At 54.8% G+C, this 26,764-nt stretch overlaps 1 protein-coding gene across 5 annotated transcripts in view; it reads right to left on the bottom strand.

Moving 5' to 3' along the window:
* The window catches only part of PTPRU (protein tyrosine phosphatase receptor type U), a 57,002-nt gene that overhangs the window by 5,629 nt on the left and 24,609 nt on the right, over positions 1 to 26,764 (bottom strand). For 2 of the 5 annotated variants that reach the window (XM_068172911.1, XM_068172915.1), the window contains exons 8-30: positions 26,098 to 26,406; positions 22,586 to 22,695; positions 22,069 to 22,270; positions 21,132 to 21,234; positions 20,748 to 21,021; positions 19,096 to 19,132; positions 18,420 to 18,558; positions 16,697 to 16,726; positions 15,584 to 15,741; positions 13,280 to 13,470; positions 12,039 to 12,111; positions 11,823 to 11,899; positions 11,074 to 11,091; positions 10,253 to 10,289; positions 9,841 to 9,938; positions 9,638 to 9,754; positions 8,920 to 9,074; positions 7,487 to 7,622; positions 7,245 to 7,394; positions 6,967 to 7,140; positions 4,820 to 4,960; positions 3,086 to 3,211; positions 591 to 748 (exon numbers count right to left, since the gene is read on the bottom strand). In XM_068172911.1, coding sequence (XP_068029012.1) covers positions 591 to 748; positions 3,086 to 3,211; positions 4,820 to 4,960; positions 6,967 to 7,140; positions 7,245 to 7,394; positions 7,487 to 7,622; positions 8,920 to 9,074; positions 9,638 to 9,754; positions 9,841 to 9,938; positions 10,253 to 10,289; positions 11,074 to 11,091; positions 11,823 to 11,899; positions 12,039 to 12,111; positions 13,280 to 13,470; positions 15,584 to 15,741; positions 16,697 to 16,726; positions 18,420 to 18,558; positions 19,096 to 19,132; positions 20,748 to 21,021; positions 21,132 to 21,234; positions 22,069 to 22,270; positions 22,586 to 22,695; positions 26,098 to 26,406 — 3,013 coding nt within the window. The remainder of the gene's footprint in view (positions 1 to 590; positions 749 to 3,085; positions 3,212 to 4,819; positions 4,961 to 6,966; positions 7,141 to 7,244; positions 7,395 to 7,486; positions 7,623 to 8,919; positions 9,075 to 9,637; positions 9,755 to 9,840; positions 9,939 to 10,252; positions 10,290 to 11,073; positions 11,092 to 11,822; positions 11,900 to 12,038; positions 12,112 to 13,279; positions 13,471 to 15,583; positions 15,742 to 16,696; positions 16,727 to 18,419; positions 18,559 to 19,095; positions 19,133 to 20,747; positions 21,022 to 21,131; positions 21,235 to 22,068; positions 22,271 to 22,585; positions 22,696 to 26,097; positions 26,407 to 26,764) is intronic. The other 3 variants (XM_068172912.1, XM_068172913.1, XM_068172914.1) reach the window with 3 other exon arrangements.

Here is a 26,764-nt window from a genome sequence, read left to right as displayed (position 1 = left end):
ATGATGCCAGAGCTTTATAAAGCGTATTCTCAAATTATCCTTCAGCTAACCAAGATGGACAAGGCTGTAATTAGTTTTTGATTAAAGGCTCGTCTGCTGTCTCTCCCCGTCTGTGAATGTGCTGGGTCCCATCCGAGGGGAACACACACGGTGCTCATGAGCCAATCCCACTGGGAGGACAGGGGTGGACAGGGCTTGGAGCAACCTGAGGTGTCCCTCCAACTGGAACAAGATGAGCTTTAAGGTCCCTTCCCAGCCAAATCACTCCATGATTCTCTGTCACCCCCCCACAATAAACAGCAAGTGGTGGGAGCCCCTGCCACGCCCCTTCAGAGCCTGTTACACACACGGGGTGTTGGGACAGGGCTGGGACCTCTGCCAGCACAAAGGGCAGGTTGGTGTCACCCCTGCTGAGCATCCACCTCACAGAGGAGGTGACCCAAAACTCATGTTGTGGCAGAGGTAGACCCATCTGGGGACAAAGTCACACCAGTGAGGGCTTTGTGAGGATCTCCAGGCAGTGCCGTGGACATGGAATCTGGAGGTATCTCTCCCCCAGCAGAGCCTGCTCCTCCCTAGCTGACACTCACAAGCAGTGCACCACAGTCCTGCCATCACCACTTTCCTTCTGCCACCTCTCCACCTGGGCCAGGAGGTGCAGGAAGGACTTCTTGGAGTCTGGGGTGTCTCGATAGGCTGACCAGCGCAGGTACTGGAAATGCCGGACCATCAGGTGCCCCTCCTGCAACTGGAAAAGCAAAAGCAAAACTCATCAGCTGGAACCCATGGGCTGCCCTCATTTGCCTCCACTGGAGATCTGACAGAGGGCAGGAGAAGTTTGATGGAGGGAAGGAGGGGTTTGCCACACATGGACAGTAGAGGCAGAGAGGAAAACCCTCTCCTGCTGCTTTAACGTGGATGGTTCAGCCCTGGCCTTCAGCTCACACTCATTCCACCACCCCATCCCACCCAGGAGAACTACACTGACATGGTTTACCCAACCTCACAGCATCCTGGGCTTTCTCTGTATCCCCCAAAACCTGTTTTCAGGCTCCTGAGCCTCCCTGAGGCTTCTCCATCACCTCTTCCCCTTTTCATGCCCAAGATCCATGGGATGTGGTTCTGTCGTGCTCGCTGTAAACCAGGAGGCTGCTTAGAGGCTGCCACAGAGGCAGGCGCTTAATACCTGGTAATCTGGTTAGTTTGGAAACCTAATCTGGTTAGCTGGATCCAGGAGGAGGATTACACCCATGGAGCTCAGCAGGCTTTAGCTGGGCAGATGGGAGACTCCTGCTCAGGAGCACTCGGAGCATCCCGAGTTCGGGACAGGATGAGACCACAGTCACCCCCCCAGACACAACCTGGGGCTCGCAGCTCATGTGTGGGGAGCACATGGAGGAGAAAGGAGGGGGGTCAGGCACAGATGGGGGACACTCAGCTCTGGAAGGCTCCATCCACCCAGTTTCAGGTGCCTGCTGTGTGGGATGAGCACCAGACTTTCTCCACCCAGCAGGACCAGGTGTTCCTGTGGGGGAGTTGGTATTCCTGGGGACTGAGAGTTGGGGGCATTTGGTGCCCACTCTAACCTGCACATTTCAAATGGGGGCTTTCCTGAACCTTTTTGGGAGCTCTGATGTGAGCTGGTGATGTGCCTGTGATGGGCTGACCACCCTAGGCTCCAGTTTTTGCTTCCAGTTGGAAGCCAGGAAGGCAGAGGAGGAAGAGGAAACAAATAAACAGAGTTAAAACAGAAGAAAACTCCTTTGACAGCCTGGGAAGGAAAGTTTTGGGATCTGCTTTGAAGTGAGGTGAAAACTCTAGAGCACTTGTGGCACACCCAATGCCCATCTCCATTCCAGCAAGGCTTGGCACAAAGTGGCTCCATGCATTTCCCAGTCCTGCTCCAGCAATCTGCTCCCTGGAGGAATCTCCTCGTCAATCCAGAGAGTTCCATCACGCTGCATTTTAATTTAGCCCAGAGTATATTCTACCACCTGAGAGCTGAGCATATTTGGTGTAGGATTTTGTGCTGACACCCAGGAAATGCCAGATGCTCCCTCAGGGAGCGTGAACCAAAACCCTTTTTGTGTTAACAGTTCAGATAATCAGGATTTATCTCCTCTGGCCCCGGTCACAGCACCAAAGCACCTTCCCAGCTGGGCCATCAGCCAAGCCAAATGTTCACTTCCAAGCTCCCTAATTCCCATCTGCCCAGTGACCTTCACTGGGGCACTGGCCTCAGCCTCTTGGCAACCATCAGGACTTTAAAGAACGCAGGGATGCCACCTCCTCCCAGCTGGCATTTGTAGGTAACTCAGCTGCTTCTTTCTGCGTACAGCTCTGCATCACCACATCCTTTCCCTGCTGCCCTGCATTTCTCTTCTTTCAAGAAACGCTTAACCAGCCATGCACCACCGACAAAGGGTAAAAATCTGTGTGGATCTTCTCATCCTGCAGGGAAAGGGCTCTGCTGATGCCAGGGGAGCTGCCGTGCCCACATGGGGAGAGTCCATCCTGTGCTATGTGTGTGGCAGGGCAGAGATGGAGCTTCAGGCAGGAGGAGAAAGGTCTTCCGACAGTTTTCTAACACCTTTCAAGGAACTGTGACCTCCAGAAAGGTTAGATGGAGCAATGGCAATTTTACAAGTTCCTCTCTGGCAGGAGGAGAGATGGGTTTGTCTCCTCTGCAGGAGCTGAGTTAGGCTGGAGACCCCAGCAGTCAGGAAGGATCCTACTGCTCTCAACAACTACCTGAAATGGTGAAGCCAGGCGGGGTCAGCCTCTTCTCAGAGGTAACAAGTGATTAAAAAAGAGAAAACAGCCGCAGGCTGCATTATGGAAGTTTAGATGGGGTATAAGGGGAAAATTTCTCCACCAAAAGAGTTGTCAAGCCCTGGCACAGGCTGCCCAGAGAAGCTGTGGCTGCCTCTGGATCCCTGGAACTGTCCAAGGCCAGATTGGATGGGGTTTGGAGCAACCTGGGATAGTGGACATGTCCCTGTCCATGGTAGGAACAACATGGTTTTGAAGATCCCTTCCAAACCAAACCATCCTGGGATTCTGTAATTCACATAAAGCAGCTCACCCGTGTGATGTTCTGGACTCGGAAGAGCCGGGACACAATGTCCTCATCCGCCACTCCCGAGATGTATTCCACCTCCATGGGGCCGTACTGCTGGAGCCCCGGCTCGGGCCAGTACTGCAGGCAGGGCTGTGGAGAGAAGTACAGCTCATTGTGACTGGAAATGTGGGCTGGGACACAGGGAAGGGCCTCAGGAGACACCCATGAAGGAAGCGGCTGGTGCTGGACCCCAGGGGGCTGCTGGCACGGGCTGGCCCCAGGGTGAGATGGTGGCCCCAGAGTGGGGTGCTGGACCACAATGCCATTTCTCATTCAGAACATGAATGGCTGGAGGATCTCCCAGCTTATTGAGGGATCAGAGATGAAAGGTCAGGTCCACCCCTAGCACCCGCACAGCCCCCTCGCACTGCACAGACACAACAGCTGACACTGCCAGGGATGGACCCTGCTGTTCCAGGAGGAACATCCATGCTGTTGCAGGATGGGCTGTGCCTCAGTTCCAGCACAGACCTGATCCTGCACAACAGCAGGGCTGGGCTGCTCCCACTTGGCTGTCAAGCCCTGTTGGCTTTAGGAGCCACTCTGCCACCAGCAGTGACAGCAATGTGGCATGTCAGTGCTCCTCATCCCATGGCCAGGACATCCCACCAAACCAAAGCAATCCCAGCCTGCATCTCTGGGGAGCAACTCCCCCTCCCTGTCTCCATCATGGCACTGATGGATGGTTCAGCCCCTGGAGCATGGGTGAGATTGTTTTCACTGTGTGACAGCTGGGAAACCAGCACCGACACAAAATATATGATGTTTGTCACCACACTTTCACAGGGCATTTAGCAATGCAGGTCAGCCACGGCCTGGGCCCAACTGCAAGGCAAACGTGTCTCAGGAATAATTGGTTATTAATAGGGGCTATAAATCTCTGAGATCTGAGCCTTCCAGACTCAGAACTATGATTTGGATATTAAAACTTCCCTTGGCAAGGTGTAGTTCAAGTGAGGGCTGTACCCTCAAAGTCACCTTTTGGAGATGCCTGCTGGAAAGGTTGATTTATTACCTGTTGGTCTTATACCACTAAACATTTATGATCCAGCTAAATATTGTAACGCAGACACCCCTGAAGAACAGACGGTGAGAGAGAGGCAGGGCTGAGTAATGAGGAAAAGTGGCAGAGGGAAGGGAAGGGATTCTGTCCCTCTGCCCTGCTCAGGTGAGACCCCACCTGCAGAGCTGCCTCCAGCTCAGGGAACATGGACCTGTTGGAGTAATGTCAACACCAATGGAACGCCAACGCCAACTGAAAGCCAAGGCTACATCAACACCAACACAGCGCCAATGCAACACCATTGCAACCCCCAGTGGAACACCAATGCCAACGCCACACCAACACCAATGCCAGCACTGTGCCCACGCAATGTCAGTGCAACACCAATGCCATGCACCCAGGCTGGGCTCAACACCTCTCTGGCTCCAACTGGCCAGCCCTGTGCTTACAGGGGACAAATCCTGAGGGCTTGCATACGGGCCCGTGTCCCCTTGCAGAGGAGAAATTGCTGAGTGAGCAAAGCAAGGGACTGCAGCACTGTCAGGGCAATGGGGACAGAGCAGGACAAAGCCACTCACAGGGACGGAGCAGGACAAAGCCACTCACAGGGACAGAGCAGGACAAAGCCACTCACAGGGACAGAGCAGGACAAAGCCACCCAGGGGCCGGCACAGTCCCAGGGCAGCAGCACTCACCCAGGCGGAGTTGGACTGGTTGAGCTGGTTGAGCATGACTATGGAGGTGCAGCCGTAGTCGTACACCAGCCGCCAGAAGTCGGTGGTGGTGTTCTGCAGCGGGTGCAGGGTGACGATGAAGGCAGCGCTCTTGGTGTAGCTCTGTGGAGAGGAAAGACAAGCACCAGTAAGGACACAGTGGTGACACTGGAGCCACTGTTGTCACACCCCAAAAAATCAGTGCAACCAGATGAGTGGGACCAAATCCCTCTTCTCCATGCCTGAGCAGAGCTGGTCTCCCCAGCACAGCCTCAGTTCCTCCCATGCCCCTGGTGATGGGGAGATACAAGTGATCCCTGCCCTTGGTCAGGATGAAAACACCCACACTTTGCTCTCACAGGAAAGAGTGTTTTGCATAAATAATTAGGGAAAATATGCCACCTTTGAGCAAAGAACAAGTAGAAGCCGTGGCTCCCAGAAGACCCCAAACCCCAGCCCTGCACCCTGGCCCTGACTGGAAGTATCACCCACAGCATCACCCCCACCCACAGCACCCCACCACCAGGCAGGGAGAGCAGTAGAGACAACCACTGACCAGGACTCAAATTTTTATTTTTTTTTGTGGGGAGGAAAGAAAACCCCCCAAAAAAAGATCCTAGAGATTGCAAGAAGGAAGTGGGAGGGAAGGAAATTAATGTATCTCTGGTTTGTACAGCCCCTTGGTCAATCCTGCTGCTGGTTTGCCAAGGGACAGCTGAGCTCAACACTGCATCAGGCACACTTAAATTAACACAGTTTGGCTCAAGCCTCCTCAGACACAGAATCAGCACAGCTCTGTGCTAATGGGGGGGTCCTCTGCCTGCTGCAGAACCTCCTGATCGAGCTCACAGATATTACTTTATTGAACCATTCCTGTGGTCCTGTCCATGGGCAACAGCGAGACCCCAGCACTCAGCAAGAGCTTTCCACCTTCAAGGAGGGGCATGAGAGCAGCAGAGGGAAAGAGATTTCACTGTGTGCTGCCCAGGCTTGCCTTGGCACCCTCCTCTTGGCAAAGGTGTAAGTGACAGCAGGGTGTGGAGCAGGGCACAGCTCCACTGGCAACAGCACCACTGACGGGTGGCACAGGCCAAGCTGATCCAACAGATGGAGAGACTGACTGAGCAAACCACTTTGGCACGTAAAGAGAATGAGACTTTTTTTTTTTTTTTACCCAAAGAGGGAAATAGTTTTATCCCTTCAGCAAGAATTTCATCCAAAGGGCTTTGTCTGTCTATAAAAAATATTTCATTCACTGACCCTTTAGCAGAGATTAAGGGAGGCTCAGTGATGCATAAAGATAAAATGGATACGCAAACAACAAGCAAGCTGGAAACAAAACTCCCATCCCACTGCAGCACTACAAGAGCCACTCCCCACCAGCAGCAGCTCACTCTGCTTTACAAACTGCTTTTGCTGAGGGAGCAGGAATCAGGGAGATGGGATCTGCACAGAGATCCAGCAGATCATGGAAAACATAAGGTTCAGCCTGGTGCCAGCACTCAGCTGTGACCAGGAGGGTCTGGGGAAGATGCCTGAGGTGTGGGGGTCTCTGTGCTGCCCATGTAAAGCATTTCAAGGAAAGGGAAGTGGGGCTGGTGATGAATGACCCCATCCCTCAGTGTGGGCTTGGAGCCTGCAGCATCCTCTGCTCTGCTTCGTGATCATCAGCCACTAGGAGATAACTTTGTCACCACAGGGTCCTTTCTGACTGCATCAGGGGGATGCATGGTAGCTCTGGAAGCAGTTCAGAGCCCCCCTAGTTGCATCAGGAGGGGCAGGAAGATCACAAGGGGGCTGGCAGCACATGGGGGGGCTTAATGCTACCAACCTCCCCAAAAACTTCCTCTCCCTCCCCTGCTCCACTGTCACTGCAAAATCCCAAAGTCCCTCAGTGCCTGGCTTGTGAGAGCAGGAGAAAAGCCCTTGCAGGGTGCTACTACACAAAAGAAGGGGTGCAGGACCCCGATACACCAGTCCCAACCCCTCCCTCCCCTGCACACAGCTGCCATGAGCCTTCCTGCCCATGTGCAAAACAAGGCCAGAAATCCAAACCGAGCTAAGTTTTGCCATGGAAAGTTTTCTGAGCCCACAGGCAGCAGCCCCTTCCCTCCCCAGGGAACACTCACATCAGTTAAGGCCGCATTGATGTAGTTGTTGCTGTCTCCATCCACGGAGATAAGGAAGGGAAGGCATCGGTCGGGCGGCAGGACGTCCATGCTGCGGTTGCGCTCCCGGTTGCGGGGCAGGAGCGCAATGCTGCACTCCTCCACATCCAGGTGTGGGGTCACCGAGTTCAGGGTCTGCGGGTACACGGGCCCCCCTCAAAGCCCTGCCTAGTCCCAGCAGGGGTGGGCACCGGGAGGGTGAGGACAAGGGGGAGTTGCAGAGGTTTTGGTACGCTCACCTGGAACTCCTCCCGCAGCTGTGAGGAGTTGCTCTGCGGCTCTATCCTCACCATCTCCTTGTAGGTGGGCTTGAACTCGCTGGCAGGGATGCTGGTCTCCCCACACAGACAGGCCTCCAGGATGGCATCGTGGATGAAGATGTACTGCTCCTTTGGGGAGGAGAGGGGACAGGGCTGAGCCTCCAGAGCCGGCTGGTGACAGCAGCCCCACGTGTCTCCAGCTGGCCCTGATGGCCGCTCACCTCCGTCTGGATCATGTTGATCCTCCGTGAGCAGAGGGTCTTCACGCAGTTGTAGATGTCCACCACGCCCTCACACTCGGCCATGTCCAGCATCACATCCAGGACGATGTAACAGCCAGTCCTCCCTGTGCCAGCACTGGGGATGGAGGAGGAAACAGCAAACACATTCCCAGTCTGTGCTGGCATCCACATACAGCCCCAAAGGCTGCTGGGCACTGAGCAAGGCCTCAACACAAAGACCCTGTACCAGGCAACCCCACAGGGCTGCCAGGACCTCACACACCTCCAGAGCCTGGTTTAGCCTTAAACCTGCCCAAACATCCCTGCTGCAGCCCCAAAGGTGTGTGAAGATCAGGTGGGCACCCATGTCTAAAGTTCATTTTTAATTTAAGCCAGCAGAACACATGGTTTTTGCAACAAAACCGACAACTAAACCATCTAAGTGCCAACAGTCCCCCGGGATCCCAGCCCAAAAGCACCAAGGAGGGCTCAGCTCTGAGGCCTGGGAGAGCAGGGAGGCTCCCCTGGCATGAGCAGGTCTGGATGCACCAGGGGAGACCCTCAGGGTAAGGCTAAGCCCAGCAAGGTACCCAGAGGCAGCACAGCAGTGGTGACATCCCAGGCCCTGGCATGGCTGGACTCACAAAGACCTACTGTGCCCTGACCCACACCCCCCATGATGTGTCAGGAACAGAACCACCCCCTTGTTCCTTTCCTACGAATCTTTTCCAGTGAAATACTAATTTCTGGGGCTGATGAATCACTCGTCATGATTATCAGTGATTACAGGCTACGGGCACTAATCACACTGGCTGGTGAATGAACGCTGATGAGGCAGTTGACAGGGAGAAATCAAATAAAAAATAAAAAAATCCCTCCCACTCATCAGCTCCTCCTGGTTTGCCCAGTGGAGGAAAAGCCATTAGCCCATCATGTGGGAATGCCTGCTCAGGGCACCGAGAGCCACCAAAGCTACTCAGATGTGTCACTCGTGTCCTCCCAGCTCCAGCGTCTGGCTGAGCCCTGCGGGGACAGCCCTGTGGGTAACCCTGGGAACGGGGCTGTCCTGCTGTCCCCCTGCCTCTCCCTTCAGCCAGACCCCACGTCCTGACCATCAGCAGTGGTCAAGCTGCCCACTGCCATTTCACCTTTGCCCACTGGGACAGAGCTGTGTCACCAGTAAGAGGCTGGGGCAGCCCCAAAACAGTGCTGCTCCCTGCGTGTCCCCCTGGACCAGCCCCAGCCCCTCATCCCTGTTGCCACCAGCCCAGCGGTGACATTTCACAGACAGATGCCATCGCAGAGGGACGTCAAGGCCAGGTTGGACAGGGGTTGGAGGAATCTGGACTAGTGGAAGGTGTTTTGGCCCATGGTGAGGGGATGAGCTTTAAGGTCCCCTCCAGCCCCACCCATCCCACGTGCCCTGCCCCCACCTGCAGTGGATGACGATGGGGCCGGCATCGGGCGGCGTGGACGCCTTCACCCTGCGGATGAAGGCCAGCAGCCCTGTGGCGTGGTAGGGGACACCGTGCTCGGGCCACGACATGAAGTGGAACTGCTTCACCTCGTGCCGGGCCGAGTAACCCCGCTGCAAGGGAAGGGTGAGAGGGCAAGGTCACTCAAACACTTGATTTTCTCAGGAATCCATGGTTTTGCCACCTCAGCATCCAGGCAGATGGACCACACAGAGGTTACATGCTTGGGCAGCCCCACAGCTCACTCCTCTTGGCTGCAAGAGGGTTAAAAACCACCAAGGAGAAAAAGAGGTGGCAGCAGCCTCAGGTCTCCCTGCCCTATAACCAGGCAGTAATTTGACATTCCTGTAGATTAAGAGGTAAATTGCACTGGCTCCATCTCCAGTTACCACACTGCACAGTGATGGCTACATCACCTCCAGCCCAGAGGACGGGAATGCATCCTTCACTCACAGGAAAATGAAACACTCATTCACTGCCCAAACGAAGGTGGGACTGAGCCGCTTGCCTGGCACAGGGTGCAGAGCCAGGGAAAAGGCAAAAGGAAGGAGCAACTGGTGACCCCACATTGGGTTAAATAAACAGGATACTCGTAAATGCCAAGCTGTGGAGCCTGAGAGGTGCCCGAGAGGGGGGTCTGTCCCCAAGGCAGGGTCGGGCAGGGGCAGGGCCGTACCCTCTCAAGGGCGAAGGTGCGCACAGCGTACTCAGCCAATGTCTCTGACTCCACCAGTGTGATCTTGATGTCCCCGTACATCTCCGAGTCATCCGGCCAGTACTTGGAGCATTTCACCTGCAAGGAGAGCACAGGATGGGGGCTTGGCTCTGCGGAAGTGGCTTCCAGCAGGGATGGCATGGCAAGGGAACAGGGACACTTACCCGGCCCACCTCCACCAGCTTGGTGATCATCACAATGCTGGAACAGTGCTCCTGCCACACCATGCGCCAGAAGTCGTACACCATCTCCTGCTTGGGCCCTGTGGGACACAGTTAAAGCCCCCACGGGTGGATGGGCACCACCAGCAGAACCCAGCCCTGGCAGTGGCCCAATGCCACCATGTCCCCTCTCCTGCTTCTGAGGCACCAACTCAGAGATGCTCCACAGCATCTCAGAGCCTTTTTCCCCAGGGCTGTGCAGTGCCAAGGGGAGGCAGGAGGGGTGGGAGCAGCTCCACACTGGCCCCCTCCCCTCCTTTCCTGCTCCTGCAAGGTTTAATCCCACCAGGAATAAAACCTGACTGCTACACAGGAGCTGAGGAGCCACTGGCTGAGAGGGCAGGGCATGACTCACCTTGTGTGGCTATGAAGTGGTTGGACCTGTGGTAGCCCTGCAAGGGAAACAGACATCAATCCCAACCTGAGGCACAGACCCTTAGACATTTCCCAGTCACCCAACTGGTAGAAATTCCCCAGAGGCACTGGGGCAGGTCCTGCAAGTCCACTGCAGGAGGAGGAGGAGGTTCAGCAGCCATCCCATACTCAGTAGACCCTGTCCTGGGATGGTGCATTTCCTGCATCCCACAAGAGGCTCATGTAATGCCCAACCCACACCCCTGGTCTGAAAAATCCTTTATCAGCACCTTGAGGGATCCACAAGCTCCACTCCAGCTCCTGCTGCCACCACATCGCTGCCAGGAGAGCCCTATTAGTGACCCCCCATTGCACAGCAGCCAGCTGGTGCTGAGACAGCCCCACTCCCCTCCTTCATCCCAGCTGCTCAACCCTTGACAAGGACATGCCAAAGAGCGCATTCCAGCCAGGCTACTGCCAGAGGGACTGTGAACACAGTGCCCCACGCCCTGGCCACGGGTCCAGCAGAGCTAAACCACACCACACGCATGGAGGTGACAGTGGCTTCTCCATCCCCTGTGGGTCTTTTCACAGGGGATTTTCGTGGGTCAAATTCAACTCCTTCTCAGAGCACACGGGCCCAGCTTTCCATGCCCCAGTGCCACACAGACCTTGCTTTCCCATTCTCTGGACATTCCCAGGTTTATGGACACATTTTCCCAGCCTGCCTCTCCCTGACGGTATTTAGATCACACTGCCCAGGGTGAGGCCTGGCAGGAAATGGGAGCAGAGAAGGGAGGAGAGGGGGAAGAGTCTACTTACTTCTCGGTTAATCCGAATCTTAACGATCCCATTGGGACACAGGTTTGAGAGAAAAAGATCAGAGACATTAGTGAGGCACAGAGCAGAGAGGGGTTAGAGCACCTGCCCTGGAGCAGGCCATGGAGAGACAGGGCAGAAAGGACACAGGGGACAGGGACAGGCTGAGGGACACCGCTTGGGCACTGGGATCAGGCCACCTCTGATAGACAACACCCTCTGGGCAGGAGAGAAAAATGGGATTTGCTGCTGCTTCCAGGAGACGCTGGAGCCTTCCTGCAGCTGCTCTGGTCTCAGCATCGCTGGAGGTGAAAGAGGACATCGCTCCTGGGGACACTGCTCTCAGAGGACACCAGGGCTGGGCTCTGCCCAGATTCACACACACCAGCAGGATGGAGGGGTACTCCAGTGTGAGCCCCAGATGGTCCCTTGGTCCTCTCAACCTCTGCATCCCCCACCCAGGGAGAGGGAGATCCACGGTCACATGAGCAGGTGAGGGGGAAGAGGATAGAAAAGCAGAGGGAATGAGAAGGAGGGACAGAGCAGACTAGGGAGAGATGCAACAAGCAGAAACTGCTGATGAACACAAATAAATCAGGCAGGTCCTTTACGATGTGGTCCAGGGATGCACCGACCAGCCCACCCTGGGCTGTCCAAAGTCCTCCAAATGCTGCTGGACAGACCCTGAGAGGCCACAGGAAGCTCGTATTGCAGCCCAGAGCCCCAAGGTCACAGGCCCTGTCCCCACTTACGTCGATGTAGTTGGCGTTGATGTAATCAGAGTTGGGGTCACCCAGCAGCGGGTGCAGCTTCACGCGGTGACGGTCATCTGGGGAAAGGGGACAGGGAATCATCAGCGCCTGCTCACCCACCTGGGCACCCTGGGCAATCACTCTGGCCCAAGAATCTGTACAATGTGGGATTCTGAAGCTGTTTGGCATGTCTAAGCCTTTGCTAAAGGCACTCACATGTGGACACATGATCCTGTCTCCCTTTGGTTTTGTCTTTCTTCTTTGAAGCATCCCAGCCTTCAAAGAAACTCTGTAAGGAAAGGAAGGACATCTCGAGCTGAGGGAGGGACTCTGGGGTCTCCCCAGCCCCAAAAGCTCCCTGTGGAGCAGGACAGACAGGGTGGTCCCCCACCCCAACAGCTGGCTCTTGCAGCCTCATCTCCACTTCCACAGCACACTCTGCCAGCTACACACTCCTGTTACATCTATAAAATGGTCCATTTTCCAGCAAATTACAGACTGCCTGTTTTAGTTTTTTTTCTAGGGTTGGCTGCAGTTTTTTTTGTTCCTAAACCTCCCCAGCTCCTTTCTCTCCCCAGCACAGAACAGGTTTGTGTGTAATAACAGTGACATTCATAGACTGGCGCGAGAGGTGGAAAGTGGAAGGAAATTACATGTTTGCTCCCCTCCCATAATATCTGAGTGCTTTCAAATGACTAGTTCCAAGAACATGCAGCAGCTTTTCAAGGAGCACTAATGATTATCGCAAGCCCTGGTTTGTCCAATGTGTGAAAAGGGAGGGGAGAGCTCCTGCTCCTGAAACAGCTGAGCATTAAACAGTAATTTCACTGGGAAATTTCAATCTCCAGACCTGTGGGACACTGAGGAGTCAGGAAATGACCTCGCTGCTGTGCTGAGGCAGAGGCTTGTGAAATAACCTGCTCTGTTACGAATGCTCTGACCTGGCCAGCTGGGACGGACATGATGCCACCAACAACTCTTGGGAAAGAAATCTCTCCCCTGACATCACCCTCTCCCCAGCTGGTCTTTGAGCTGCCAGACTGCAGAGGATTTGCTTGTTCTTAGGCTATGGTCATGCTTATCACAAGCCAAGTGTGCTGGAGAGCAGACAGTGACATGGTGATGCCCAGGGGAAGGAAAGGGAAAGGAAGGAGCAGCCCTGGCCCTTGCAGAAGAGCCGGGATGATGCAGTGCGGACAGGGCTGGCCAGGCTGGTTTGGCTCATCTCAGGGACCTGCTCAAGCTGAGAAATAACCCAGAGCTGCCAGCACCAGCCATTCAATCCCTACTCAGGGACACCCTCCATGCTGACAATGCCAGCCCGGAGCTGTGAGCTCCAGTTCCCATCCAGAGCTCCAAACCTAGAGTATCCTCTCCTTGCACATGGATCCTATCCGTGTCCCCCCGTCCATCCTGACTCCCACTCCCCTCAGGATGCTGGCACAAGCTGCCCCTACCTCATACTCCTGCTTGAAGCCGTAGCCTTCCGCCGTCTTCATCTGGTTGATGTGCTGCAGGAGGTCGGCCACGCGCACGGCCGGGTGCAGCTGCCCCGTGTGGTACGGGGAGCCCTTGCGGCCGCACTGCCGCCGCGGGGAGCCCCCCAGGAGGCTGCTGGACTCATTGACCACACTGCTGCGCTGGTCACCTGCACAAGGGAGGGACAACGAGGGGCTATCAGGGCAGCAAAACCTTGGGCTGCATCCCCATCACCTCCTCACACCCAGAGAGGGGTGGGGAAAACACCCGGGAGATGCGGCTGCTGCAGGCCCTCTCTGGGGACCACCAGGGGACCAGTCCTCAATCCCACTCCCACCCTCTCATGCTCTCTGCAGCTCTTCCTACACCACAAAGGCAAAAATGCCCAGTACAGCCTTTTAGGACCTCAGCAGGTCTATTAGAAATCAGTGGGCAAGGCCATAAGGGGATAATAACCTCATTTCCCCTCGGCTGGAACAATGAGCTCCCATGCAGACAAGCAAGAGCTCCATGCCCAAATATTCACACAAGATCCTGAGTTGAAAAATCACCTTGCCAAAGTCTCCAGTGCAGCTTAACAGTTCATTTCTCTCACTGCTAGAGGCCAGCACTGGATTCTTCACGCTGCCACAAATGGAGCTCGCTGCTGTTTGATGGAGAGCCTGTGCAGTATTTACCTGCTTTATGCCTTTGCTGTGTCATTACCAGCAGAGCCAGGCTAAGACCTCACCTGTGTTTGTCAGGGCAAGTTCTCACACCAGATCCCAAAATCTGGGTTTGCACAAAACCTGATGCTCTGCACTACTCCCAGAAATGGGCAGGCAGAGACCTATGGAATGGTTTGGGTTGGAAGGGACCTTAAAGCCCATCCAGTGCCACCCCTGCCATGAGCAGGGACACCTTCCACTGTCCCAGGGTGCTCCAGCCCTGTCCAACCTGGCCTTGGACACTTCCAGGGATCATGGGGCAGCCACAGCTTCCCTGGGCAGCCTGGGAATTCCTTCCCAATATCCCATCCATCCCTGCCTTCTGGCAGTGGGAACCAACAGGACAATCCAGGAGAGTGCCTCCACATCCCATGACCTGATCAATGGGCTCATCAGCTGCTGGGATTAAAGAAGAATTAATTAATTGCTAGCACGCCACAGCCACACAGCTGAGGAACCACTGGGGTTTTCTATGAGGATCAGTGACTTTCTTTTAAATGCACAGAAACTGAAGCAGGGGTGAGGGGGAACAACCACCAACCAGTCACCAAGTCATTAATTTCCCTCCATTAATTAAGGATGTTTACGGGCAATAGAGACCCTCCCAGCCATGGCAGGCAGCCCAAGGTCCCCAGCTCAGCCCAAGCTCAGCCCCACCAGCCTCTGAGAGTTTGGTTGCTGCCGAAGAAAAAAATACATCTAGCCTAGCTCGATGTATTAAGAGGAGGAAAAGTTTGCCCTCTGGGCTTTAATGATCCATGGGACAATGGCAGGAAGCGCATCAGTCCCGCAGCCGGTGCGCGAGAGCTGCACGCAGGCGGCATCTTGCAGCCACTGTAACAGATGTTATTAGCATATGGCTGAAACTGGGGCAGCCAAAGAGCTATTTTACAACTAAATCAGCATGGAGACACATCCTCCAGTGGGTGTGAAGTTATCAGTCTCCCTCTGATGTGAGCACAGGGGCTCTTTAATCCTTCAATGCCCAGGCTGTGTGGGGAAGGCTGGGGGAAAGCTTCCAACCTCTGCATAAGCCAGGAGGTGGGATTCACCCAGTTCCAGGGGGCTGCAGCCAGATCCTGAGCCCACAAATGGCCTCAACCTCCCCACCCACAAGCTCAGATCTCCATGAGAAGACAGAGACCCAGCTCCACACAAGAGCTTCCCCTTCAGCACAGCCTGGATGGTGGCAAAAGCTCCAACACCAATGAAATCCATGCCCTTGGAGATTTACACAGGGCAGGAAAGAGCCTGCTATGCTACACACATCAGTCTAAAACAGATGTAACACCAAGCCTTCAAGAGAATCACAGAATATCCTGAGTTGAAAGGGATCCACAGAGACCCCCCCGAGTCCAAGTCCTGGCCCTGCACAGACACTCCAACAACCCCACCCTGTGCCTGACAGCGTAGTCCAAACACTCCTTGAGCTCTGGCAGGATGTTTCTGTGATATTTTGGGGTTATTGGGCACCTTTGCAGCTGGAAGGAAGCAGGGGGATGATGGGTTACCACCCTCACCTCTGTTTCCACAGTTGTGGAAGGAGAACAGGGCATGCCAGGCTCCCACCCTCACCTCGGTTTCCGTAGCCGTGGGTGTCCATGAAGGACAGCCCCAGGCGCTCGTCCTCCTGCAGGGTGCTCTGGTCGGTGAAGCTCCTGTCGATGGCACTCATCATGTGTGTCTTCTCGTGCCGGTAGTTTATGGTGGCTTTGGTCATATTCACGGGTTTCCTGCAGTGGGGAGGAGCAGAAGTGAGCAGGGCTCACCATCAGGTGCTCTAAGGTCCCCTCAAAGCTCCTGGGCTTGGATTATTCTGGGAGCAGAACGCATTATTTGCAGCAGCGTGGTCATCATGCTTTGGTGCTCTTCTGTCCCAAGCCAGTCACAGCCACACGTGCAGCATCCCTTGCTGGCTGCAGCAACTCCAGCTGCTCAACCTCAATGTCCCCTCCTGTCCCCTTGCCCTTGAACAGCCAGGTATGCTCCTTGTGCAGTCAAATGCTCTCTGCAGCCATCTCCCATCACATGGATCTGCCCCAGCCTTCCCCAGCTCTGTTTCTCCAGGCATGACCCTCTGGTCTACTGGAAGGTGCCCATGGCAAGAGTTGGAATAAGATGAGCTTTAAGGTCCCTTCCAAGCCAAATCATTCTGTGATTTTAAAGCCATGTTAGGGGCCAAATCCGTCCCAAGGGATGGGTGGGACCCCCTGAGTAAACCCGTGCTCAGCGCCCACTGCGGATGCTTTTCCCCCCATGCAGGGTCTCTTTAGGCACCTAACGAACATGCTGGGAAATCCCAGGAGTTCTCCCTGGGACAGAACCTCCCACCCCGAATTCAAGTCATTTAGGCAAAGAAACCTGAATGAATGTTTCTGAGAGGCAGCATCAGGCTCCCAAGCCAGAGCAGTGATTAAGCCAGAAGGATGAACAGGAAATCAGAGCCCATGTCAGCATTGTGGTGGGGCTAGAACACTGCAAGGCACTGCTACAATCCAGAATTCAACTCAGAGCTGCTGACCCTTCCCCTATACACTGCCTTCTGTCTCTAACAAGCTCGGCAGCATTATTTTCCCTGATCCAAAGTGACCCTTAAAAGGCACTTGGCAGAGATAAGGACTCGTTGGAGCAGTGGGGTGAGAGGGGTGGCCAGGAGGAGGGTAAAGCAGGAGAATGACAATTACTTACGGGTAATAGGAGTAAGAATAGTAGTTCCTCCTGGCAAGCATGCAAAGAGAACAGCAGAAATTGCATAAGCAGCTTTTCTCCAGTATTGGGAAGGGAGGTTACAGGGCAAGTCAGCTGCCAGAAAATTCAATGCACCATAAAGGAATCAGGCTCCCCTGTGGCACCCACAGGTTATTTACTCCAGGCAGGAGCCAGCATCCTGGCAGGAGAGCACAAGCACCAGATCTCAGCGTGACCACACTCATGGTGGGTGTCCACAGCACCCTTGTCCAAGGGGTTATTGCATAATTTTTAAGAGTGAACAAAGACGTCCCAAATGTAGGGATTTCCCCATGGCTGCTGGTCAGGGGCCCAGAGGGGGAGATGGCGTTGGGATGTCACATTCCCAGTGCACCATTTACTAACGACAAACATATTCCAAGGCTGCATTTCCATTCCACCACATCAGTGTTTCTCCAATGGCAAAGCACTGGAGAAGATTTATGAGCCCAGCTTCCCAACAGCCACAAATTCAGGCCTCTCTAATTTGTGGCTCTGGTTTATCCTTCAAGAGGTTCATCCTGGGATGCTGAAGCAGAACTGCTCCTCCTCCTCCTGTCCTGCAGCACGGGCAATGGGAATGCAGCAGCCACACTCATGGCTTCCCACCCACAGCATCAGCAAAACACATCAGCACTGCTGGCATCTGCTCCATCAGGGAAGGAGCCAGTGGAGCCATGAGCCAGCCCCGCACCTCAAAGTGTGCAGGGATGCTACAGCCCCACTCTTCCAGCAACGTAAATCCGCAAGGATCCTTCCAGGGTGCACGGAGCCATAAAGAGCTTTGCAGATTTACGGGGGACGAGGTTCTACCCTGCTGTTTTTCTCTCCCTCTGGCTGTTCATGTACTTTGCTCCATCCTCCCAAGCCCTGTGTTTAATTGCTGCCCTTTATCCCAGCTCTGAGAGCCTCCCCAACCCGGCGCTGCCTCGAGCCCCGCACAGAAGAAGCAACTTTTCCAGGGCGTTGCATCCACGTGAAAAGCAGCGGCTACATCCCCAGCGCTCCCGGGGATGAGTGTCCTGAAAAGCCCTCATCCCCCTCCCTCCTCCCCACGAGCTCCCCCAGTGCAAGCCCACCACAATGGCCACAGCCACATCCATGCTGGATGTGCTCCTGCTGGCCTGGCCAAGGCAACAGGGAAGCCCAGAGGCAACATCGCAGTGTATATTAAGCTGATTTTTGTAATTTTGGGCTGGGGGTGCAGGGCTGCACACCCTGGGGTCCAGTGGCTGCTGTTGGCAGGGAAGAGCTGGCAGGATGGGGAGCTGGGCTCAGCACTGGTGCAGGACTCGGGCACAGGCCAGAAGCATTTCCATCCATGCAGGATCACCAGAGCAGCACAAAGCCAAGAACCAGCAGGGGAAGAAGCAAAAGACCAAAAAAATATGAGGGAAAGGGACAGTGGAACAAAGCTGCACAGTGGGTAGGGACATCCCCAGGATTTTGCTGCTCGGTCCCCAGTGTCCCCTACCGTGCCTGGTGTCACAGAGCATGGGGGCTCTGTGCCCAGTGGGATGCACAGGCACATGGAGACACAGCTTGAGGGAGCGCCTGGAGCCTGCCCAGCGCAGCTGAATCCCTACCAGTAACTCCAGTTAGTGCTGGGGGTGGCAGAGAAGGGCCGAGCTGGGTGGGTGGGAGGGACAGATGAAGCACTAGCCACCAGCCCAGGTCTCCTTACCCCTTCCGAATGGCGACGATGATGGCTCCCAGCAGGATAATCAGGATGATGAGCCCTCCGGCACAGATCCCCAGGATCAGGCCCATCTCCTCCGAGTGCTGGGACACCTCCAGGGGACGCTTGCTCTCTTTGCAGGCAGCTGCCAGGGGACAGGGACAGGCAGGAGGGGTGGGTGGACAAGGGTGCTGTGAGCACCCACCACACTCCACTCCAGAGGGATTGGCAACATCACGCATGAAAACGCTGAGATTCATCCCATGGGATGCTCGTTTCTCCATGAACACAAATTATTCCGCCAAGATGCTACAGGGCTCTGCAGTGCCACACTATGACCATGGACAAGTCCCTCTCTCAGTTCCAGTGGGGTGGGACAGTCCCTTTGTGCACCTTTCATTACACCCCACGTAAGATCATCCATCCCTGGATTCAGCACCCAGCACCACCATTCCAGCCCTACCCCATGGTAACAGCATTAAGAAGGAAAATTCAACCAAGGGAAAAACGCCAGATGCCAAAGAGCATGGGAAACAAAAGAGTGTGGGGTGGAGCTGGAATAAACCATCACATGCAGCCCAACCACCGCCAGTGCTGATCCACCAGCAGAGCCCCGACAGCCGGAGCAGCCGTGGGGCTGGAGCCGCAGCCTCGGTGGGATCAGGGGAAAGGGAGGGCTCACCTTTGCGAGCGATCCGGACACAGTTCAGCCGAGTTTCCTATGGAGGTAAAAAGGGGGGTCAGTGCTGGATGAGCATCCCAGCAGCGCTGCTCCCCACTCTCACCCAAGCGAGGCTGGAAGGCACAGGGCTGGTCCATTGGTGCTTCAGCCCCCAAATTGAGGGAGTCCATGGGTGATTTGTGCTGCAGCACCCAAAGAGCTCCTGGGGACCCACATCCCAAGAGATGCTGCTGGATGATCTGTCCCCAGCATTCCCAGGATTAGCCAGAGCCACTGCTCCAGGCACAGAGGGGATGGTGAAGTTCAAGAGCGTGGAGAACCCAGCAGCCAAGCCACCTGTCATCAATGTTCCACCAGCTACAGCTGAAACACTCCCAGGTTGTCATCAAGAGCTTAATGGGTTTGAGTTCCATCAGTCAAAGTTTCAAGCCCCAGTCCTGGTGCTCTGCACCTGCTGCCAAGGTTGCCATGAAGCTCCAGCTTAAGTCTCCAACAGCTTTAACATTTGCAATTTAGGGATGGGTTCAGCTAAAATATTCCATTTTTCCAAGCATCCAACTTCTGTGGCAAAATAAAAAGCACTACTTTGCCAGTATTGTCTTCTCCAAGCATCCTCCAGTCTCTCATGACACCAGGCACCAAGGTGCTCCATCCACCCTTGGCCCAAGACCTCCCCATGCCACATGTAGCGAGCAGGGCCAACTACAGCACTGCTCTCCCTGGGATCTCCAGATTTTCTTTCTCCTGCTTCTTGCTTCATCTGGCACAAAAAAACATTAAAAAACCCAGCTACAATCCAGCGTTTTTCCACCATCTGATGGCAGCTGGGATAAATCCATTACCTCCCAGCAGGAAAGATGTAACACAGCATCAGACACCAGTTATTATTCAGCGACGCCAAGTGAGCCAGAGCCAGGACCCTCACTGTCCCTCTCGGCTCTAATGACAACGAAGAAGCGAGGTGTGAACGGCCCCGGAGCAAAGAAAGGACTCAGTAACCACCTTCCAGCAGGACGGAGATGTGCAGGATGAGGATGCTCCTGCGGGTCGGACAGGAGCTGCTGGAGCAGGTGATGCCAGGAAGGGTCCCCACGGGGTCCTGGTGGTCCTGCTGGTGACTTGGAGGAATCAGCCCGGGGGATACAGGGGGTGCAGCTCCGCAGAGGGAAATGGCAGCAGCAGGGAGGGAAGGGCAGCCCGGGAGCTCCCAGGAGTTCTCTGGAGCTGGGACTGGCCATCCTGCCAGCACTGGGGCCCAACAATGACACACAGCCCTGGCTGTCCAAACAGTCCTTCTCCAACCCAGGAGCAGCCCCAGGAATAGGGACTCCCCTGCACTGGTGCTTGCTGATGTCCTGGCTGGTACTGCAGTGGATGGGGGAAATTAGACTATTCCACCCCCAGCGCTGGCACGGGGATGGGGACAGGCACCACCCAGGGGTGCTGGAGCAGGACACCCACCCATCATCTCAACATACCATAAGGGTGGCCTGGAACACCAACTGCTCCCTGGCAGGCCATCAGGGGTCAACCCAGAGGGTGACCCAGGGGAGGGTGATCTAGAAGTAGTCCCATTTTTACCAACCCTCAGACCCCAGCCTGCCCTTACCTGGTCCAGCCCCTGGCTGGAGCAGGGTGCCAGGGCTACTCACCCCTTTGAGGTTGCTCATGGCCTGGAAGTAGATGAGATAGGCCTTCTTGGGCTCCAGAGGTGGGTTCCAGTAGCCGCTGTAGGTCTGGTTGTCCCCCACAGTGAAAGGCTTGGCCTCAGTGAGGCTGCTGGCAGGCAGCTCTGCCCCGAAGTAGTGCACGGAGCCACGGGACATGGCATCGTCGAAGGTGAGCGGCACCGGGAAGCACTCCTGCCCCCCCAGCTCTCGCTTCAGCTTCTTGGGCCGGTCCTCCTCCACAATTACCTGATAGATGCTGGTGAGGGTCAGGCATGAATTAGTTTTGAGAAGAACAGTCCCGCCCTTCCTTGGACCCTGCTGTGCCACCCCATTTTGGGGTCTTACCCTCCTGCAGCCCCAACCTACCTGATGGGAGCCCCTCTGCCCTGTGCCGGCCGCAGTAGCACCGTGATGGTGCTCTCTGACTCGCTCAGTGGTGATGGCATGTCCCCGTAGTCGAAGGTGGGAGCTGCAATGGGAGCTGGGGTGAGTCCTGGGGCTTGGGGGGAAACTGAGGCATGAGCAGTTTTGCCCAGGGGAAGGCATCACCCACTGGTGTAATATGAATTATTGCAAAGTAAAAAACCTCTCTGTGTCTCAAACAAGAGTCGAGAGCCAACCCCTGGGTGTGCACAAGGGAGGTTACCAACACCAGTCTGTGAGGGGAAGAAACCAAGAGTGGGATCCAACCTCACCAGGACCCAAATGCTCCAGTCTTGAGATGTGCCCAAAAACTGCACCACTCAATCACTGGCACAGTGTGAGCTTCCCCCACCCCAGGGCAGAAGCACACCTCAGCCAGCCCAGCAGCATCCCCAGACCAAGGTGGGGGACCCCCATCAAGCCTGGCATAGCCTTGTGGTCCCCAAACCATTGCTGGCAGCCACTGGGGTCCAGCTTGAGCTGCTTTGTCCCAGTGCCCCCATTCACACTCAGTTCAGGCCCATTTGCTGCAGTTAATGCAACACCACGGACATGAGCAAAGAGCCCCGAGTACTGCACAGCTTATTAACGAAGCCCAGTTAATCCCTTGCTCGCACACTGAGAGCTCAGACAGCGCCAGCTACCAGCACTGGGCTGGCCAGGCTCCCTGGACAGGGACCCACCAGTCTGGGGACTGCCTGGGAGCTCACAGCACAGCTGTCACCACCAAGGTTACCACCATCTTTCTATGGCAGTATTCAGCCACCAAAACACTTTCTATGGCAGTATCCAGTCACCAAAACCACAGGAGAGGCTCCACACCACCGTAGGACACCTGAGTGAAGAAGCCCCAGCAGCAGGAATGGAGTGGGGAACCTACCAGAGATGTTGGTGGTGATCTCGGTGAGCGCCGTCTGGCCAAAGCCCTTGCCGGTGCGGGCCCGCACCGAGAACAGGTAGGTGGTGCCGGGGTGGAGGTTGGAGAACACGTGGTAGGTCTCATTGCGCAGTTTGGACACCGTGCGCCGCGGGCCCGGAACGTTCACCGCAGGGTCTGAGGACTCAATGCTCTGGTAGCTGATCTGCAGAGACAGGGCACAGCAGGACCCGTGGCAGTGGGAGAGGGAACAGAGCCCGGATTCAGGTGGAGAAAGGATTAAAACAATGAATTCAGAGGAGGGTACGATCACAGGGCAGCCTGGAGGCAGCCAGGGACTTTCTGAGATGAAACAAAAGCAGAGGTTCACTGGAAAAGCCAGAGGGCTCAGAAGTAGCAGCAGCTGCCGCTAATCCTCGTGGCTGACAGCAGAGGCTGTCCCAGACCCCTCCAACACACCCCTTAACAGGACCCTCTCACGTGCCCATGTACCCCAGGTGCCACACCAGCCAGGATGTACCTCATACTGTGTGATGAGGCCGTTGGGCTCCACCGGTTCCTCCCACTTCAGGAATATCATGTCCTCCAGCGGGGTGAAGGTGAGGGACTCGGAGGCGATGCCGCCAGGCACTGGGGAAGTAAAGGAGATGTGCTTGGATGCAGCTGAAACCAGTCTGGAAGGAGAAAACCTCCAGGAAACCCCTCTGGGTGGCTGTGGCAGTTGTGCCCTGTGACCGAGCCACCACACTCCCTTTGCCATGTCACCTCCAGCATGTGCCACCAGACAGGACTGGTGGCTCCCCAGGGAGACATCCAAGGCATTGATGCTCCTGGATCTGCTGGTAACACTTTGCCATGGGAGGGGGAGGTCCCCACACCAGCACAAACCCCTCAAGTATCACTTCCAGCACCTCAGCCCAGGCACCGGCAGCAACACAGGGTGCCTGAGCTTTCCAGCATGAGGAGAAGAAATAAATTCCCTTTTCCCCCACAACCCAATTCCCCCCCAGAGCCATTAGCATCCTGTGGAGACACTGCTAGCAAGCAGCAACATCCTCACAAGCAGACAGGCTCGCCGTGGCCCGGCCTCCCCTCTAATTAACACCACCACAATAATAACTGTAATCACTGACGGCAATCAGCGGCGCTGGGATCAATATCCAACCCTTTATGATAGATTTCTCCACCCAAGGGGTCAGCAAGGAAAGGCAATGGCTCGGGAAGGCACCGGGGGCATTCCCCACTCCCAAACCTTGCAGGGGACAGCAGCTCTTCTCTCTGATTGGCTTTTTTCACAGCTTTTGTTCAGGTGTAATTACGGGACTGGGAGAGAGGGATCACTTCCTGCGTTTCCCACCATGCAAACACGCCGTTTCTACCTGATTTACAAGTAAATTTAATCAGAGGCACTGTGTCCTACACGTGTACACAGGCGCTTATTAAATTCGGGAAGAATTACGGGAACCTGTAGGGCAGTAAAGTGTGCACCTCCAGAGATTCAGTTTCAATATACAGAACCTACACTATGTATAATTATATGTTATTTTCTATGATTATATATAGCCTGCATGATATAGACTATTACATCTTATTTTCTATTATTATATGTTGTATCATTGTTATTGTCTATAGGATAATTTATATATTATCTTAAAATTATAATACCTATATATAAATATATATATATATTCAAGTACAGATATCACACTTCCATCCCAGGTTGAGAGAGGCAGAGGATGCAAACAACAGCTCCCAGGTGTGCACATACCCTTCTGCTATCCATATTTGAACACGTATTTATTTATGGAATTATATATATTTATCCTGGCTTGCATTGCATGCACCCTGCCTGCTCCTGGGAGAAGTGGCTCCCTGCAGCACCATCACACTGCAGGGATATTTCCACAGATCCCTGGGATTACGTTTCATCATTTCATGCACACACAAAATCAAGTCTCCAGTTGTGGGTCACCTGCATCCATGGGGGGCACTGAAACACCAGCTGGACAGCCTATGGATGCAGCACACTTCCCTCAGTGTCCTGCCCACAAGCCCAGCACAACTCTGCCTGAGGTCCAAGAAGGATATTGTAAACAACAGCCTTGGTTTGACCCAGTTAATTGGATTTTCCAGCCCAAAACCAGGGTTTACTCAGGATGGGGAGGTGCATCTTTGTACTCCACCACCAGCAGCCCCAGGGGATGCTGCTGTCAAAACTGGCCTTGTGCCAAACAAACCACAATTAAGAGTCCTATCATTAACGAGCTTTTGGCACCTTGGTTTACTTGCAGGGGCAGCTGTTCATCCTGCAGTTCTAGAAGCTCAAACCCTCATCAACCTCCTAGGCAGGCTGGGCCAGACAGGTGAAGAGTATCTGCCATATATCCGTAGGAGGATATCTATAGATCCATCGCCATGTGACCAAATGTATACACAGCCTCAAGTTGAATCCAAGGGGGAAGCCAGCAGCCCCAGTTAATTGAGGCACAGGAAAAGGCAGCTGGAGTGATTATAGTACAGCAAAAAGACATCTGGAGCTCCTGTTTTAATATTCCATAAGCAAACAGCTGGCGCAGTCACAGCCTAGTGAGAACAACTGGAGCAATTATAGCTGGAAAATAAACCACTGCCAGGGCGGAGCTGGGTGCCCCCACTGGGGCAGGCTGAGGGTTGGGGATGTGGAAAGTGTTGGTGTACAGAGGAAGATGCTGGATTTAAGCTTTGAAGATGAAAAAGGACCTGGAGATGCTTTCAGCTCCTCTCAAGCTCTTCAGGTTTTGCTTGCCAGCCTGGGAGACAGGAGTGAGCCTTGCACACGTAACGGCAAGTCCGGTGCAGGGGAATTCCATGGCAGACTTCTCCTCAGGGATCCTCCAGGGCTCTAGAGGCAGCTCAATCCTTTGCAATTACCAGTTCCTTCACTTTAATTGCTGGGTTTTTATGCTAAAAAGTGCTTTGGAGATTAATGCCGTTCTTGCTTAATAGATGACTCCATGAGAGCCAGGGATGCTCCAGCCACACTCAGCAGTGGAACGGGCCAGCCCTGGATGTGGCCTATCACTGATGGGTGGCACTGTACACACAGAGCCAGCTCTGTCCTGTAGCTCCTGCCATATCCCCTGCATCTCCAAAGCCCAGAGTGACTCAGGCACTGCTGACGGCGAGCTGCAGTCAGGGTGAGAGGCAGGTGAAGCCAGACCTGGGAGACCTCTCCAGCAGCCTCAGCTTCAGCAGATCCTCAGGGAAGGGCTCACCAGAGCAAGAGATTCCAAAACCAAGAAGTCCTGGAGCAATGCTGGAGCGTCTATCAAGGATGTCCTCCCGCTCAGGTGACAGAGAACCCAGAACAGAGCACAGCCAGAACAGGGGGAAAACAGGAGCAAAGCTGCTGCCAGAAACTGGGGCCTTATCACTGCAGAGCTCTCTGCACAAACCTGAACCCACCCAAAAACAAACTTCACCAGGGAAGAGCACCAGGAAAGCCAAGAAAAGCTGCACTTGCCCTGATAAACAGGGCTTTCCCAGAAATGCAGCAGTGCCCAATCCTTCAAAACCAAGCAGATAAAAGATGTTACCTGAGCACAAAGCATTCACTGATTTAATTGCTGTTATTATGGCTGCCAGGCTTTGGTTCCCAATAACGGGTGAGTGAGGATGACTTGTGTGCTAAGAGAAGCTGGGTATGAGCCAAGTCCCACACCCTCCATTGGACCAGCCATGGGTAAAATTCCACCCCAAGGATGAGGGCAGTGTGTCCACAGTGACATCCCCATGCAGTCCCTGAGCCTCCCAGGCTCCCAGGCATCTCCCTTCCCCAAACACCATCACTGACCCTTTCTCTCACCTCCTGTGGCACACCTCTGGGGCTGTGAGATCCTTTTCACCTCCCCATTGTCTCAGGAGATATTCCCATCATGCCCATGGGCCAGGAGCCAGCGATGCACACACACCATGCCACAGGAAAAACCCCAGCAGCTCACCAGCTACAGAGTTCCAATTTTGGGGATGAGGCACCTCCCCGAGCAGACTCACCATCCTCATCTGTCTGGAATATCACCTCCTTGCCCTCCTTGCGCCCCTCGGGGTTGGAGAGGATGAGCTTGACGTGGATGTTCTTGTAGGGCAGCAGATTTTTGATGGTGTAGCGGTTGGCGTTCCGCTCCATCTTCACACACTCCTGGAAGGTCTGGTTGTGGCCACTGCCCACGAAGTAGCGGTAGCACAGGGACATGGTGTAGGTGTGGCAGCGGGTCAGGTTGTAGCCCAAGGGCTCCCACTGCAACGTCAGCTGCCTGGACTGGATTTCAGAGAAAGCCAGGCCTTTGGGGGCTCTCATGGGCTCTGCGGGGAAGAGAGATGAGGGGAGGTGAGCAAGAAGGCAAACATCTCATGGATTTATGTGTCTTACCAGGGAAAACCCTTTTGTCCATAGCGACAAAAGGGGCGAGTGCAGAGAGCAATCCTGTCTGCAAAACTGGGACCAGCTCCAGCACAGAATGCTGCTGCCCTGCAGACAGAGCTGAGGACACCAGTGGGGACATCTCTCAGCCACCAACCCTACAGGTTGGTGCCTCAGGCTCATCCTTCCCTGTAGAGGTGAAGCAGGGTACCAGCCCCACAAGCAGCCCCAGCTACCCAGAGAAAGGTGCCCGCACCACAGGAGCCCTCGTGCTGTCATCATGCCCAAGTCAGGCTCTCT

The sequence above is a fragment of the Anomalospiza imberbis genome, chromosome 25, assembly GCF_031753505.1.
Source record: "Anomalospiza imberbis isolate Cuckoo-Finch-1a 21T00152 chromosome 25, ASM3175350v1, whole genome shotgun sequence".
Lineage (NCBI taxonomy): Eukaryota > Metazoa > Chordata > Aves > Passeriformes > Viduidae > Anomalospiza > Anomalospiza imberbis.
The sequence above is the reverse complement of the archived record's forward strand: the minus strand, read 5'-3'. Positions and strand labels throughout refer to the sequence as shown.